Source organism: Spizellomyces punctatus (assembly GCF_000182565.1).
Source record: "Spizellomyces punctatus DAOM BR117 chromosome Unknown supercont1.13, whole genome shotgun sequence".
Lineage (NCBI taxonomy): Eukaryota > Fungi > Chytridiomycota > Chytridiomycetes > Spizellomycetales > Spizellomycetaceae > Spizellomyces > Spizellomyces punctatus.
This window is the reverse complement of record NW_015971549.1, coordinates 73922-89349: the sequence shown is the minus strand read 5'-3', so window position 1 is coordinate 89349 and position 15428 is coordinate 73922. Positions and strand designations below refer to the sequence as shown.

Below are 15428 nucleotides of genomic sequence, written 5' to 3'. Positions count from 1 at the left end.
GGTCGCCAACGATTCTATAAAAAGTATGCCTATCCAATATCATGCGTCTATGCTGCCTATGCCCCCAGCGCTAAGCTTTCCGCCCACCCTGGAGATTCTGCCTCATAAGGACTACCTTTCGCTTGTGCTACGTACTCTGCCGCTAAATCCGTTCTTCCTGCCTTGATGGCAGCGTTTATTATCATCTGGTATGACTCCTTGGTTCGCGTCGGGTGAGGTATTGATGTTTCCGAAACTGGATTTGCCATTCCATCAAATACCCGTCGCGCAGAGAGCAGATCGCCTCTTTTGAGATACCCTGCTTGTAGGGCCGCCTCGGTTTCCGACGTAGGATGACGACCAATGGTGTCCATACTCAGGCGTAACTTCTCCGCGGTCACCATATCGCCCTGATCAATCATCGCAACGATAAGCTTCTCAAACACATTAGGGCTTGGCCGCATGTTGGCTTGCTCCATCGCGCGATAACATTGCAGAGCTACGGATAATGACTTTGTTTTCCCCGAGCAGGTTCCCAAAATCACAGATTCGTAGACCTGCGGTCGAACAGGAAGACCGCTCTCCTTCATTTTGTGTACCAAGGACAACGCGCTGCCTGCGTACTCTTCAGATCGTGCCAAACCAGTAATCAACAATTCATATGTCTCTACATTTGCTCGAAGGTCTGCACTTTCGGCAATTTTCAACACACGTAACGCGTCTGCAAAATCATCGTGTGCCAGGTATCCAGAGATCATCACATTGAAAACCGTAATATCCATACGCTCCCAATATTCGTCCAGGTACTTCTCAAACAGCTTTGCCGCCTCATCAATACGCTGAGATCGAATCAATGACAAAATCAAGTTCTGGTAGGTGGGCGGATCTAATGTGATCTCAGCCTCCTGCATCAAGCGTGCGAGTTCAACGACGTGTTCATATCTTCCTGCTTTGCGCATAATTCTCAACACTGCGTTGTAGACAGCGAGTGATATTGTCTTTGCCCCAACCAAATCCCTATACGCTTCGAAAACGGCATATATGTCCGCGTAATCCTCATTCGCTATACCCCTGCTTCGACCAACCGTGTCAAAGAACCACACATATGTCTTCTGAGCAAACGGATGTCGTCCCAGCACAGTTACACTTTCAATGAAAAATTTGGCGGCCGCGGACACGTAACCTGCCCGCGTATAAGCTATTATCACAGCTTCGAACGCAGAATCTTCCCAATGTTCCCTGACCTTCAGATTACGTAGTGTTCTTGCCCGTTCCAGAGCCTTCGTGAATACCTGCGTGACGGTCTCGAATTCGCCTCTCGATCCCAACGTCAATATCAAACGCGAAACAGTAAACGGGTCAGGGAAGAGGTTCACTTTCTGGAGTTTCTCCATTATCTGTAGCGCTTCTGCCACGTTTCCGCTGCTACAGCAGCTCACAATCTTTCGACACAAACTTTGCTGTTCCTCCCTCGTAATGAAAGAGGCATATTCAGAAGAGATTTCTGGTGTCTTGACGTCAAGTTTAGCCATTGCCTTCTTCCACTCGATCTCCGCTCCAACCATGTAGCGGCCTTTAAATCCTGAAATCACCAGATCGCTGAGGGCTTCCGTAGGCTTCAACCCCTTCAACTCCATATCCTTCAGAAAGGCGAACGATGCCTTTTGAAGGTCGTCCTTGCTCGTAGCCTTTCTGGAGGAGAACAAGGACAGGTACAAAATACGATAGTCTTCTATGGACAGATCTACCGAATCTTTCTTCTGCTGGTATGCAGCCAACAAAGCGCCACAAGGTGATTTGCTTTCGGACCCATAGTATCCCTGTGATTCTGCAATTTCTTGTAATCGTAATAACATCTTTAAATCACCTTTCGCCGCATCCATGAGGATAGGAACTAGACGGAAAACATTCCCGTCGCCTCCCGGGGAGGAAGCCTTGCGTTTGGCACTAGCGCTGTGTACGATTTCCAACAGACGGAATGCATCCGACTTTCGTCCTGCCTTGATTAAAGAGTTCGCTAGATCACCGGAAAACATTGGATCAGCCATTCCACTCCGGCTGTATATCTTCCGATAAACAGCAAGGGCTTCATCGAGATGATTCTGTTCAATGCATAGTCGTCCATACTGGGAATACGTAAAGTTCGGTAGCCGCCGTTCCTTAAGATGCGCGAACATATCCGACGCAACAGCATAATCGCCTTTGAGGATCGCTTGCTCTAATATGACAGAATAAGCATCTTCTATGCCCTTCGCCAGAACAGAATCCGCCCGCATTCGACCAAGGATCTCAATAGCGCCAACAAAGTCCCCACTCGAGCCAAGGACTTTCGAAACAGCAGTGTACGTATCAATGGTCGGCTGCACCTTTTGTTCAGGCATAACGCGTTCAAGAATATCCCGTGCAAGTGGTGCACGGCCCACCCTTCCCAACGCTTCGATAAAAGCTTTATAAACTTCGGCGCGACGCCCATGAGTGCTGACATACTTTTCAAACCACTTCTGAGCATTGTATGCGTCTCCAAGATATCCGTATGCAGTGATTACCGCGACGTATATTGGAAGTTTGATCTCAACATCCCGTTCCGACAGCAGCTGCACCCATTTTTCCACAGACGCGACGTTTCGGCGAGTTCCATGCATGTGCAACATGGCCGCATAATCCGAGGGGCGCGGACGGTAGCCCTCGTCAAATGCCTGCTGCATCAGTTCCTCAGCAGCATCCGCATGTGCTTGCGAGGAGCACGCTTCCATGCGTTTCTGCAGACGCTGGATTCGGTTTTGAACACTCTTGGGAGCTTCCCCGGTTATTCTTGCTCGCTCCACTTCCAATTCGGATTCCATGGCCAAGTACCGCTGTGCACGTCGGATATCCGCCGCTGTGTACACTCGGACCATTTGCAAATGCGCTTTTTCATCCAATTTTATGCTTCGGCTTCTGGTGATCTGTCGGACTTTATCAAAGACGGTTGTGGGCAAATCTTGGGACGGGATATTCCCAACACGGTTGATGAGGTGACTATATTGTACAGACGTCCAATCTGCAGTTCTGTTCGACTCCTCCAGATGCAAGTATCGCTGAGTCGCTACCTTCAAGTCTTTAGCACAGTCTTCGAGCAAATCGTCGATAACCTTCCCTCCCTCTGCTGCAACTTTCTTTTCCGCCCCAGTCTCGGCCAAGCTAAGAGCAATGTTATCCTGCTGCCAGTCTTCTTCAGGAACAGCCTGTTCAGCAGTAACATCTCGATCCGCCTTCACATCTATCTTTTGCGCGATATCTGCATCCAATAATGGCCTTTCTTTGCCCTCTGCCAACGAAGCTTCTTGTGTCGCAGTACTCGCCTTTCTCTTCCACAAGGTGTGATTGTCCAAGAGCAGCGGGGTAGCTGGTTGGTGCCGCAATGCCCGTATCTCTATCGTCGACAACCGCCTTGCATGACAAATAGCCCTCCCAAATCCTGCACGTATCATGGTCGTCGCAGTGCTACCAGTTTAACCTCGCATGAGTTGCTTCCGAGTCGCGTTTTTTCGGCCGCTGCGCCACATAGTCGCGTCAGAACTTCAAGGCAACCTGTCGATGGAAATGTAATGTCATTGAATAATTAAAGAATATCAAATCCGGTTAATCATATCGCATAATCAAACTAAGCAAACTATCTAATCTACTGTTTATTCATCTACTGCGGTGTCCTCCCTTGCTTCATCCAGCCCTGCGATCCATCTGGGACTCTTGGCACTAAGACAACCATTGGACAACCGACTGCTCCTGCGGCCTGTTCCGCTATTGAGCTTCTCATCGCTTCCCAACGTCCTTTTAATCCTTGCCAAAGTCTTTTCAATCCTCATCCGGTTTTGTATCATGTGAAATTTAGGCCATGCTTGTACTTGGCCTTTTGAGATATATTTCACCATGCGCTCGTTGGTCGGGTCCTCTAGAATATATCGGTAATCCGATATGGTGGGTTTAGGGACTATTGTCACTGATCCTTCAAAGCGCTGTAGGAAAACGTCCGAAACATCCGTGCCTAGAACCCTCGGGAGAAGTTCAAAATCTTTGATCAGGGTCATCCACTTCTGCAGATCGAGTTTAAAGTGATGAACAAGTGCCGACGCAACAAAACCTCCACGCCTAGATACGTAGTTCGTTAATAAGAGGGCTATTAAGAAGTTGCTCTGGAGAAGTCGCCATTCATACCATCCTTGACCATGCCGGTGGGAGGTGGGAGATCCAGCACTTCCACGTCGATCAAAGAAGAAGAGGACAATATGTGGATTAACTTGGCTCACAATAGTAAAATTCACGTTCCATAGGCGATGCAGCTCTCTTTCGGGGATATCCATCATGAGGCTACCGTCTCTCCACCGTCGACCAGAACCGCGAAAAGGCACGAGCTGGCCGGTTTCGTTCTTCATTAAAAGCTCAATAGGGTTTAACACTCCCGGAACCGCGCTACTAGCCATGACCGCAGTTGCAACAACTACGTTTGGGGTCGTGATGTAGTTGCACAACTTGAAGGGGCTATGTGGCTCATCCGGTACAATGGCAACATTAAGGACACGTCCGGTTCGCTGATACGCCTCCAAGAATGTCAAAGGTCCTGCAAAGCATCACTTGGTTAAATACATTCCTTAGGTGCATGTAATCTTCAATGGATGTTATACCCTTCGTGGCGATCATTGTTTTCTGATACCACTCCCGATGGTCAAACATCGCCCCTGTTCTATAAAGCCGCTTTGCCCGTTCCTAGACAAAAGAATTCAGTCTAGGCTACTCCCACAGCACCAAAGGATTTCAAGCCCTTACCCAATACGGGACATCGCAGGCCGTCAAAATTTTGTGGATAGAAGGATCAAAGACCTCTTCCACCAGCTCCGCATCAGTACGACAGCAAATTAGCGCAGCTATGCAAGAACACGTTTCAGCTCCGTCAACGATTGCCATTCCATCAATACCAAAAGGTTACAGGCGTACCTATCAAACTTCCTGCGCTAGTGCCAGTTATAATGTTAGGCAATAACTTGTTCTCGAATAAAGTCTTGACAACCCCTAAAGAAGGCTCTAAGTATAACTCTGGTCCATTGAGCACGTAAAAGCCATGTGACTCACCAACTAGAGATGCGCCGGCACAGATTGGAAGAACCGAATGCCATAAGTAATTGGCGCGCGCAATCGTGGAGTCGGAATTTAGACTTACTGTGATAATACCCTAGAGTAGCTCCCCCACTTAAACACAACGCTGTTCTTCCATAGTCCTTAGAAGCTTTCCGTATGAATTCCCGCTTCTCCTCCAAGGTCATATCTTCTGAATTGGAAAGCGCTTCTAAAGAGGCACACAATTCGCCTACATATTCCTCCACCAATACTTTTGTGCCAAGGTAAGAATGGCTGTACAGCGACTCATTTTCCACACCTCCAAAGTTTGACTTGCAAGCACCGTGCTGTAAAATCTTTTGAATCCCTCGGGTCGCACTCGCCCGCGTTTCCTTGTCCAAAATATCGCTGTTTTCACCTCGCTTGCGGGCATCGGAAATGGCACGGTTTGCGGAAATGATACTTAGACGATGCCGTCGCAATCGGCGAACGGTGCGGTGAATTAGATCGACATCGTAATACGGACAAAACTCTTCCGCTTTCCAGGCACTATTCCCCAGATACTCGTCTAATTGTCTAGCAGCATGTTTATATTCTTCATAGTCTGTGGCGCTGTTGAGTTTTTCTCTCAAAACGCGCCTCTTTCCTCGCCAGATAATAGCCCATTCGTACCATCGTACCCACTGACAACAAAGATGTTGAATATCACGTTAAACCAGCAATCGATTGCGCGATAGCTACCTGACGAACAACTATATAACAAGCAAGATCAACCAAGATGAATGCGGAGAACGCAAGCTGGCGAACAAAACCCAGATCAGAATTAAAATCAGAAATTCCATACCAAATTTGCGATAGGAGAAAGACATACCAGGAGCGGCCACCGAAGGAACGCCCAGAAGATACTCTTTGTTCCTCCCGTCCCTCCAAATAATCTCCACCAGCCCTTCCTCCTACGACCCAAAACCTCCTTGCTGCTCTTTCTTGTCAATTTTCTCTCCTTTTCTCTCCTCTCTTTAGCCAGCAACTCGCTTTCCAGCTCTGAATCGAGAAACTCTTCCTCAGTACTAGTACCCGGCTCAAAGTCCTCTTTCTCTTCCAGAATTTCCGGTGACTTGACAGGCTGGGCATTGGGTATAATAATGGGGCACGGTTTTTCTGGGAATACTGGGGGTTCATCGTCTCGAGCTTGCGGCGTTTCGACTAGAGTAGGGTTTCCATCTATGTCGAAACTGGCACATAGCGAAGAGGGCAACACCGCCTTGAAATTTCCATCCTCGTCAAAGACGTCGTTGGGATCCCTATTCTGGGGAGAATCGGGGGTGGGATTGATATTGGCAATCGAATATCGGCGGGCCTGAGCGTCGTCATTCGCCATTACAGCTCATACATAGACAGACCAAGACCTTGTTCAAAGTTGCTAAAAAAGAAAGTTGCTGTATTTTGCCGTCAAACGGCCCTGGAAGAATGGAACGTCATTGAATACCCTGAATCACATGCCAGATCGTCGGCTGATGTCACGCATGTAAAGGTTCGAATTTTCGATGCGACACTCTTCGACACAAGTTTACTTTTTATTTCATTTTTTTTTAACCATCAGAGCAATCAGATGCAACAACCAAACCGTCGCGAGGGAGCGAGTATGAAATCGAGATTGTACCGACGAATTGCCCCAGACTCTTGCCCACCGCATCTATAGACCTACTTATCAGGGGTACTAAACAGTCCTGGCTATTCCCTGCCTTCGTCATCTACACATCTGGTTTTCGCAAGAAAAAACCAAAGAACATTTGGCATATCATTGCAAATAGATCGCTTTCAAACCTCAAATCCAACGCACTTGAGTACACGCATGATATTTGTAGAGCCAGCTCGGGCCTCCAAAACACCTGATGTCACAACAACCTTAGGAAAATAGAAGTGAGACAAAAATCATGGCTATCGTTGAACCAAGAGATGGTCATACCGGATCCCCGCGTTGTGCCATGCCCATCTTTACACCCCAAAGCATCGCGCGGTGAATAATGTTCTCCGTTCCTTCCATATTTTCCACGAGCATAGGGTAGATGCCACGTAGGACTTGACATTGTCGTGCTAAATTCACGGAAGTGCAGCATGCAAGATGAGCCATAGAAGTATACAGTACTCTGAGAACTCGTTGTTACCTGCTTGAGGTGACGATGTGACAGCAAGCACAGGGGCAATGGGGCGGTATTTTGCAATAGCAATAGCGGTGTTGCCCGTTTGAGTAAGCACAATAATCAATGCCTGCGAGGTGAGAAGAAGTTTAGACCCACCAATCGCCGGTAATCACAGGCCCGCAATTCCAAAACGTACCGCGTGGACATCCCATGATGTCTTGACTGGAAAATATGTGGCGTTAGCCTACGAGTGCGAAATAAAAGCTTCTTTCCACCAGGTTCCCTCATCGCCATCACAGTTCCCTTTATCAATGGATACTTCCATCGTCCGTGAGTATCCCATCCGCACAACGCCAACGCTCACCTGCACCGGATGCGATAGTTTCGGAAATACCAATGGGCAGGCGCACTTGCCGTCTTATGGAGGGGTACAATTCCGTGTAGTTAATGTCAATCTCCGCTTCGCGACAAATTTTCGCCATCATCTCGACAGCATGAATCGGAAAAGAACCTGAAAGTCGTCCATGCGATGAACATCGACGCCACCCACAAGCATAACTCGGTAAACGAATTTATCTCACCCTTTGCGGTTTCTCCAGACAACATCACACAGTCACTGCCATCCAATACGGCATTTGCAACATCTGTTGCTTCTGCCCGAGTTGGCCTCGGGTTGACGATCATACTCTCCAGCATTTGCGTCGCAGTTACCACAGGCTTCCCGGCCGCATTGCATTTGCGGATCATCATTTTTTGATACCGCGCAACTGCAGAATCACACCAGTTAGTTCCAATTCCGACTCTGCGTAGCGGGCATGCAATGGCGTTATAACCAGTACCCACCCTGCTCGACTGGAATTTCGACGCCCAAGTCACCACGCGCCACCATGATACCGTCTGACACAGCCAATATTTCATCAAAGTTTTCCAAACCCTCTTGATTCTCAATTTTCGAGATGATTTTAATCCCTGTGCCTTCAATCAACTTGCGGATTTCAAGAACATCCGCAGCCTTTCGGATGAAACTCGCTGCGATAAAATCTACACCCTGTTCAATTCCAAATCGAATGTCTCCTGCGTCCTTTTCTGTGATAGCCGGCAAGTCTACTTGAATGCCCGGCAAGTTGACACCTTTCGTCTCACCAAGGATACCATCGTTCTCTACCCTGCATACCACCTCGCTTGTTTGCGAGCGGACTTCGACAACTTGCATACCAATCAGCCCATCGTCTACCAAAATTCGGTCACCGGGTTGGACAGACGTGGGGAGGGACTTGTAGGAAGTTGACACTTGTGTTTCGTCACCGAGCACAGAGTCATCGTTATGGAAGGTGAAAATAGAGCCTGCTTGAAGCTTTTTGTCGGTTCCACCCACTAGTTTGCCAGTTCTGCGTCGTGTCAAGTTAGACCTCATCAATTGGAGAGATAATGTCACTACTGCAAAACGAACCTAATTTCGGGGCCCTTGGTATCGAGCAGAATAGCAACTGATTTTGGTGTTTTTGTCCCTTCCAGGTAGGCATGTAAGTTTTTGACGGTTTTGGCATGATACTGTGACGCAAGGTGAGTAACAGAGCACTCTCGAGCCGAGCTACGCAAAGATAGTACCTCATGGCTTCCATGAGAGAAATTCATTCGCATCACGTTCATTCCCGCCTCGATCAATTTGCCTAACATTTCCACCGACTGGGTTTTGGGACCTGCAAGAACAGCTCTGTCATAAGAACCAGTATATATAACAAAGGAGCTCTCTGCTGCTTTCCATTTTGACAGACATACCAATCGTACAGATTATCTTGGTCTTAATTTGAACGTGACGGTCTGCGTTGAATGCAAGAATGGCAATGTCAGCATCAGTACGCGATCCTTCTGAACCCATCCTAGATGCGTACCGGCCGCCGCGATGTACTGTGCGTCCGACATTGTAAGAGATATCTATCTCAGCATTCAGTGGGTTGAATGATAAAATTGAAAGTTAGCAAGGGAGATGAGAATAGCTTCTTGGCCTTTCGCATTGCACGAGGACTAGGCACGTCTTCAAGGGACACACTAAACCCATACCTTGATATTTCTACTCAATGACTGCAGCTAGGAAGGTTCTATGCTTCCTTATCCTCTAAGAAATGAGCGGACGTTTTCCTGTTTCGCAAGTTGCAGGTGTGTGGAGGAAGAAACCAAGCCGCCACTGTTGGTCGATGGGTTTGGATCAGATATGTGATATCGATGAGCATGATGCAGTACTAAGCCACCACACACGTGCCACGATGCAAACGGATTTTGGATTCTTGGATTGGGGGGATTAAAGGATGTTGGCCAACCTGGCTTTTTGTGCATGCAAATGGTGTGAATAGGAGGTTTATGGATTCATTGGCAGATGTTTGTTGGGTTTTCACTGCCAACAAGAGAATATGGAGAGGTCGCCAGGGCAGGCGAATCTGGAACTTTTCATGGCGGAATACTCTACAAGTCATTTAGACTTTAGAGTTTTTATTTCCACTTTTTCCAGCGTTCAGCGCTGTTCATCTTTGAAGATCCGTTGCAGTTTGTCAAAGATTTCTAGTCGAAGAACACGTCATTTGGATTTGAAGCCAGCAGAAAATTACATTGTGGCTGCCAAGCAAAATGTCTGACTACGAGGACTTTAGAGCCAGCGTCCTGAACGTTATTCAACAAATTCCAAAAGGAAGAGTGACATCGTACGGTATGAAGCAGGTGCCTTGGTGAGGTAAAGATTTAGCATTTGGTCAACATTGTTCTTTATGCGAGTAGGTCATATTGCAAAGCTCGTTGATCATCCAAGGCATGCCAGATACGTCGGACGTGTTCTACGGGGCCTCAATGGGGAAGAAGGTTTACGGATACCCTGGCAACGTGTGGTGAACCATCGGGGTCGAATATCGCCTCGAGTTCCTAGTGACAGTTGCGGTACACAGGCCGAAATACTTCGGCAAGAAGGAGTCGTAGTTGAAGTAGATTCCATGGGTCTTTTTTTTGTAGATCTACATGGCTATGGATGGTTCCCAAACTCAATTTCAATTCCAATAGCACAGCGTCAATAGATAAGCGAAATTGGGTTCCTTTCAATTGATGAATGTTTGGAAAGTGCCGTCCATGTGAACCAGGAATTGATGCTATTTTCATCTCATAATGATCCGATGGTTTATTCTAGTTGCACGAACCAATGTTTTGGTTTGTCATGCAACTTGAATACCAGCGTTTTCTGCGTGCTATTTGACACAGATTAACTAAGGGTAGAAACTAACAAGCGCTTTCGCTAAGGACCAGGGGGGTAAGTCTGGCTGCCGGCGTGGAGCACGACACTTTTCATTGCTGCTCCAGGCTAGACCTACCCGTTTCCCTTGCAACTATCCTTAGGTCACAATCTTGCTGCTGAAAACTATTCCTAAGGAGAGGGCAGACATGGCTTCGGCCACATCATCATGTGTCCCCGCGGATCCGTCAAGAAACGGTACCTGCTGCATCTGCTTGAGACCTGTGTATGGCTGTATTGCATTATTCTTGCGTCGGTGGATAGAGGCTGGGAATCCTGCTCATGATTTTTTCTGCAGGTATGCTATGGAAGCAATCATTGCGGAGTTCAAGTTCTATCACAAAGCGGTATGTATGCTGGACCATTTCTCGATGGGTCCTACCTGCTTCAACCCAACATGTGGCTGACCTCGCTGTCTAGTGCTTTCGGTGTGCTCAATGTCATCGCACTCTTTCGGTAGGTGGCGTGAAAAAAGGTCGCAAACCGGATATCAATTGTTCACCTCGTATATGTCTACCAGGTGATGAATTATGACACTCACAATGGATGGATATACTGCAACGCACATATGCCCAAGACTACACCAGTCGTGGGCCGGCGGTCTAGTGATAACTTGTCACCAACAAACCCGCGATCCCCGACCGGTCATCCCTCAACGTTTCCAAAGCATCAGCATCACAATTTCCCCCCGAGCGGTACACTGTCTCCGTTAGGCATAAAGAGGCACAACTCAGAAACCGAAACTGAATGTTCCTCGCCATTATCTCCAGACCGGACCTGGAGTGAACGTTCCTTCGGCCCATCTTCATCTCGATTCCACTCTTCCGGATCCTCACGTCCGCAGATGAACCCTCAAACATTTCAGCTACCGCCTTTCCCAGGAGGCATGAATTGTGGGAGTTCAGTGTCAGAACGAGTTCGTGCATTTTCGAACGAGAAAACCTCTGCTGGTAAAGATCCGAAACCAGATAGGCGAGATATTGACGACAAACACAGCGTATCGGGGTCGTCGCTTCGCAGAACTCAGAGCGAAGTTCGCAAAGATAGGCAGCGAGGGGGGCATACCGAGAGAATGTCGGGATTAGATACCATTTCGCCTTCACCCCCAACCACAACCGTACCGGAAGATGGTACTATGGACTTCGAAGGACCATATGGCAGAGGTCACCTTGCATCTCTCAAACAGCGGGCTCCAGGCCAGGGCCTGTGGGTAAATACCGGAGGCTCCCATCGTCGAGCATTCAGCGTGGAGCAGACCAGTACGCATCACTATCCCGCCAATGCTCGGCGCCCTTCCACAGGCTCCGACCAGTACCGATCTCTCCTACACCCTAGTGCTAGCTATGAATCCCTGCGATCGACTCAGAGATCGGCAAACTCAAGCCATAGCGACTTGGAGAATTTAGGAGTCGGGGAAGCAAAGGATAAGTCGAGATTGACCATAAACAAATGGCGTTCGGAGCCAGGTGTACAATTGACAGAGCAAGAGCGGCTTCACGCACTAAGAAAGAAGTCTCCGCGGGTATCCAGTGGGGACGGGAGTATACAGTCATTATTGAATTTGAGCGTGAACGCATTGACGCAAATGGAGAGTGATCCATTCGAGTCCAATGGTGATCTGAAGGAGAAAAAAGGCCACCGCCTCTCACTCTCATTGGAGGCGTTGACCAAAAAGAAAAGGACATCGAGCTTGCAACAATTGCTACTTGGGGTATGTGACTGATGACCATTATTTTTGCTCTTACTCGGTGATTGGCGTCATTCAACGATTTCTGTGGTCTAGGCTGGTCCAACAAACTCCCTCTCCATCGAATCAATTAGCAGTGTATCGTCGACACACACGATTTCTATTCTCGCCGAGCTGGCACATATCGTGTCTACACAAGGATCCGATTTGATCTCGCTTTACGAGTCCGTTGGACGCTCGCGCTCGCGGCGGTCAGTTGGACCCTCCTCGATAGACGTCAGTAACGCTGGAAGGCATGCGCATACGGAGATTTCCATTACAGTCTTTCGCGGCATTATGGACAGTGTTCGAAAGATTACGGAGCTTGCCAGCCCACTAGTATCAACTAAAGAGCTGAAAAGCTATTCTATGGCCCTGGCTGTGAAGGAGAGAGAGGCAGAAAAGGAGGTTACTTCCAATGGGATGTGTCCGTCAATAGACTCCCTGCGACAAGCGGTATGGAATCGTTTCCAACATTTCCAATTCTTGCAGGGTTTCATAATCATTGCTTTTATCTTGCTTGTAGATCCAAGACACAGTGTGGGCAGCGCAATCCGTGGTCACACAGTATACTGCTACGCAGAAAAAGGTTGGTCAAATTTCATTTGACAAATCTTTGAATCTGACAACCTTATTGATGCTTGTCCTGGCAGTTATATATCACATCAGCAGAAGGGTACCGATTAGAAGCTTTCGGAGATCCGGATACCTCACCCATTATCCCCTCATCGAATCAACCTGTCAACAACATATATTCCTCGTATCCCTTAGAGCACATTGGTGGGGATGCAGACTACTATCGTAAACATTTTCACGGACATGGTAGGATTCATCTGGTATGGTACTTTTCCTCTATGCTAACAACATAAGTATCTGTCATAGATCACAGAACATTTATTGGTGACCATAGTAAACTTGGTCCGGTTATAATATCCTTGATGTACAGACCAAATGAACCGCGCAAAGGCGATTCCCAGGCTGCGGGCGGCGTGGGATCCGCTGGTGGTGGAGGAGAGAAGGAAAAGGAATCAGGAGGTGATGCAGAGTTTTGGGCCATAATGCGGACAAAGGAGGCAAGCTTGCGTTGCGGATTCTTCATTTCGGTTCCATCACTGAGACATTACCAACATCATCAGGCATTTGACTTACGAGCAGTTATACAAGCATCGCAAGTGTCTGGGCATGGTGTGTTGCGAAATAAGCCTGACGCGAGGGCGGTGCTGCAAATGTTACATAAAGATCTCCAAGCGCATAAACTGCGTAAGGTTTCGGACCCTTCCATTGAGAAGAAACTTATGGTATTGGACGAATTGCAGGTACGTCAGATGCAGCAGATCTTGTTTATGCGTGAGATGTATAAACATTGTATGTCCCGCTTGTCAGTTAATTACGAGATATAAGTTTGGCGCCTTGTATTGCAAAGGCAATCAGAGCACTGAAGAAGAATACTTCAGTAACGGTAAATCGCGCATCAGTTATCTTCACTAAAATCAATCGATCAGTTTTGCTAAAGTCACAAACCCTCTCTTAGAAACGGGAAGTCAAGCATTCGAAGAGTTTCTTTCTTGTCTCGGGGACAAAGTGGAGCTGCAAGGCTGGCAAGGTTACGCGGCAGGGTTAGATACCAAACATGGCCAGACGGGGAAGCATTCTCTTTTCACCAAATGGAGAAACTTTGATATTATGTTTCACGTATCAACCTACCTGCCGTATAAAAAGGAGGATAAGCAGCAAATCCAGCGAAAAAGGCATATTGGGAATGGTCGGTGTGATTTCGGTAGACAGCTTACCATACGCGCTGGCTGATATCTCCGTTATAGATATTGTGACGATAATCTTCCTTGAGGGTGACGGAAAATTCAACCCAAAATCGGTCAAATCGCAATTCCTGCATGTTTTTATTGTGGTGCGGGAAGACAGAGTGACCCGTCCCGGGGAGGTTGGTTATCGGATTGCGCTGGCAAGTAATGTGGACGTACCGCCTTTCGCACCTCCTCTCCCGACCCCACCGGTATTCTGGGATAAGGCAGAGTTGAGGGATTTCCTACTGGCGAAAAGTACGTGGCCAAAAGTCTCGTGAATTCTAGCTTAACTTATGTGGCGTGCGAGCTAAACTCTACCTTGCAGTGGTGAACGCCGAAAATGCCGCCTACAAAGCACCCAAGTTCAAGACACCACACCACCGTACCAGAAATGCCGTGATTGATGAGATTATTCGGGACTACTGGTCAATATCAAAGGGAAGAGGGGATCGTCGCCGAAACGAGGATAAGAATGGCGCATCTGCACGTTCTTCAGTGGGTTCCGTTAGTTCCGATGCGAGTACAATTGTGCTGCAACAGCAGCATGGTGGCACACCGCGAGGGTCAGAAGCCGGTCCACATCGCCGAGGCTCTCTATTTACAGGCATTGGAGGGTTTGCAAGGCGGGGCAGTACGGTGGAGACTGATGGTTCTTCTGGACTACCAGTTCCCTCTTCTCGGAAGGGTTCGATACCAGATTTGTTGGTGGAAGAATGCCCCGCACCATCACCATCGAATCTTGCTCATTCTAAATTGTACGGAGGAAGCATGGATGCGCTAGCAGAACCAAAGAAAAAGAAAGGCTTTAGAAAGCTGGCCAGGTCCAAGAGTACGAAACTCGATACAGAGGGTCAGTTTGTTGACGCCATTGGTACCGGTTTTTGGCTCTAATATTGATGTTATTGCTATCACCAGCTAAAATAAGGTCACGCTCAACGAATGCGCTCTCTTCAGCAGAATCCATACCAGAAGTCGCAGGGGAAGGTAGTAGTCTGCGTTCAGCCGCATAGTGAGTGTTATTCTTTCTCATACCCATTTAGATACAGGCAAGAGGAAGACTCCCAACCACGGCTTGCTATCTGCATTCAACCTGAAACGAAAATCGCAGGAAGAGAAAAACAAAAGCCGGAGTATGGACACCGTAGAATCGTTACGAGGGAATACTATTGAGGGACGAAGGGAAAGTCTGACGGGTTTGATGTCGTCACGGACAACGAAACAGGATGTTTGACGGACGTTGATATTGTTGATGGAACAGCACAATTTGATGCAGTTTTACTAGGGATTCTCTCTCTTTGTATCATAGTGATCATTTTCTCTAATAGGCATGAATACCCCAATGATTCAATATTTACTAGAATTGTGACAGATTGCTGTGAGTCCCGGACCCGCCGTTGAATAGAAACTTGAGTTTCTTG

The 15428-nt window shown here is 47.8% G+C and overlaps 5 protein-coding genes across 5 annotated transcripts; 2 read left to right on the top strand and 3 right to left on the bottom strand.

The window, feature by feature from the left end:
- Nucleotides 1–56: 56 nt before the first annotated feature.
- On the bottom strand, nt 57–3449 carry SPPG_06766 (pentatricopeptide repeat domain-containing protein; the record flags this gene model as incomplete). The annotated part of the gene is made up of 1 exon (XM_016754966.1): nt 57–3449. One exon carries the CDS (start codon nt 3447–3449, stop codon nt 57–59), a length of 3393 nt encoding a protein of 1130 aa, XP_016605806.1.
- A 198-nt stretch (nt 3450–3647) lies between these two features.
- Nucleotides 3648–6448, bottom strand: SPPG_06765 (uncharacterized protein; the record flags this gene model as incomplete). The annotated part of the gene is made up of 9 exons (XM_016754965.1): nt 3648–4107; nt 4174–4576; nt 4641–4722; nt 4783–4880; nt 4951–5025; nt 5086–5088; nt 5174–5753; nt 5812–5868; nt 5942–6448. 9 exons carry the CDS (start codon nt 6446–6448, stop codon nt 3648–3650), a joined length of 2265 nt encoding a protein of 754 aa, XP_016605805.1.
- Nucleotides 6449–6608: 160 nt separating this feature from the next.
- SPPG_06764 (pyruvate kinase) lies at nt 6609–9390 on the bottom strand. The gene is made up of 12 exons (XM_016754964.1): nt 9273–9390; nt 9104–9146; nt 8991–9032; nt 8820–8911; nt 8662–8762; nt 8055–8599; nt 7793–7978; nt 7576–7722; nt 7408–7433; nt 7236–7338; nt 7037–7164; nt 6609–6975 (listed from the first exon to the last, which is right to left on the bottom strand). Exons 2-12 carry the CDS (start codon nt 9132–9134, stop codon nt 6889–6891), a joined length of 1488 nt encoding a protein of 495 aa, XP_016605804.1. The 5' UTR covers nt 9135–9146; nt 9273–9390; the 3' UTR covers nt 6609–6888.
- Nucleotides 9391–9833: 443 nt separating this feature from the next.
- On the top strand, nt 9834–10091 carry SPPG_06763 (MGMT family protein; the record flags this gene model as incomplete). Its single annotated transcript, XM_016754963.1, has 2 exons — nt 9834–9923; nt 9981–10091. The coding sequence occupies 2 exons, from the start codon at nt 9834–9836 to the stop codon at nt 10089–10091; spliced, it is 201 nt and encodes a 66-aa protein (XP_016605803.1).
- A 323-nt stretch (nt 10092–10414) lies between these two features.
- Nucleotides 10415–15370, top strand: SPPG_06762 (uncharacterized protein). The gene is made up of 15 exons (XM_016754962.1): nt 10415–10708; nt 10781–10829; nt 10903–10938; nt 11003–12193; nt 12266–12664; nt 12735–12797; nt 12862–13030; nt 13091–13281; nt 13345–13524; nt 13592–13667; nt 13740–13970; nt 14029–14265; nt 14336–14860; nt 14926–14994; nt 15051–15370. Exons 1-15 carry the CDS (start codon nt 10632–10634, stop codon nt 15239–15241), a joined length of 3684 nt encoding a protein of 1227 aa, XP_016605802.1. The 5' UTR covers nt 10415–10631; the 3' UTR covers nt 15242–15370.
- The last annotated feature ends 58 nt before the right edge of the window (nt 15371–15428 follow it).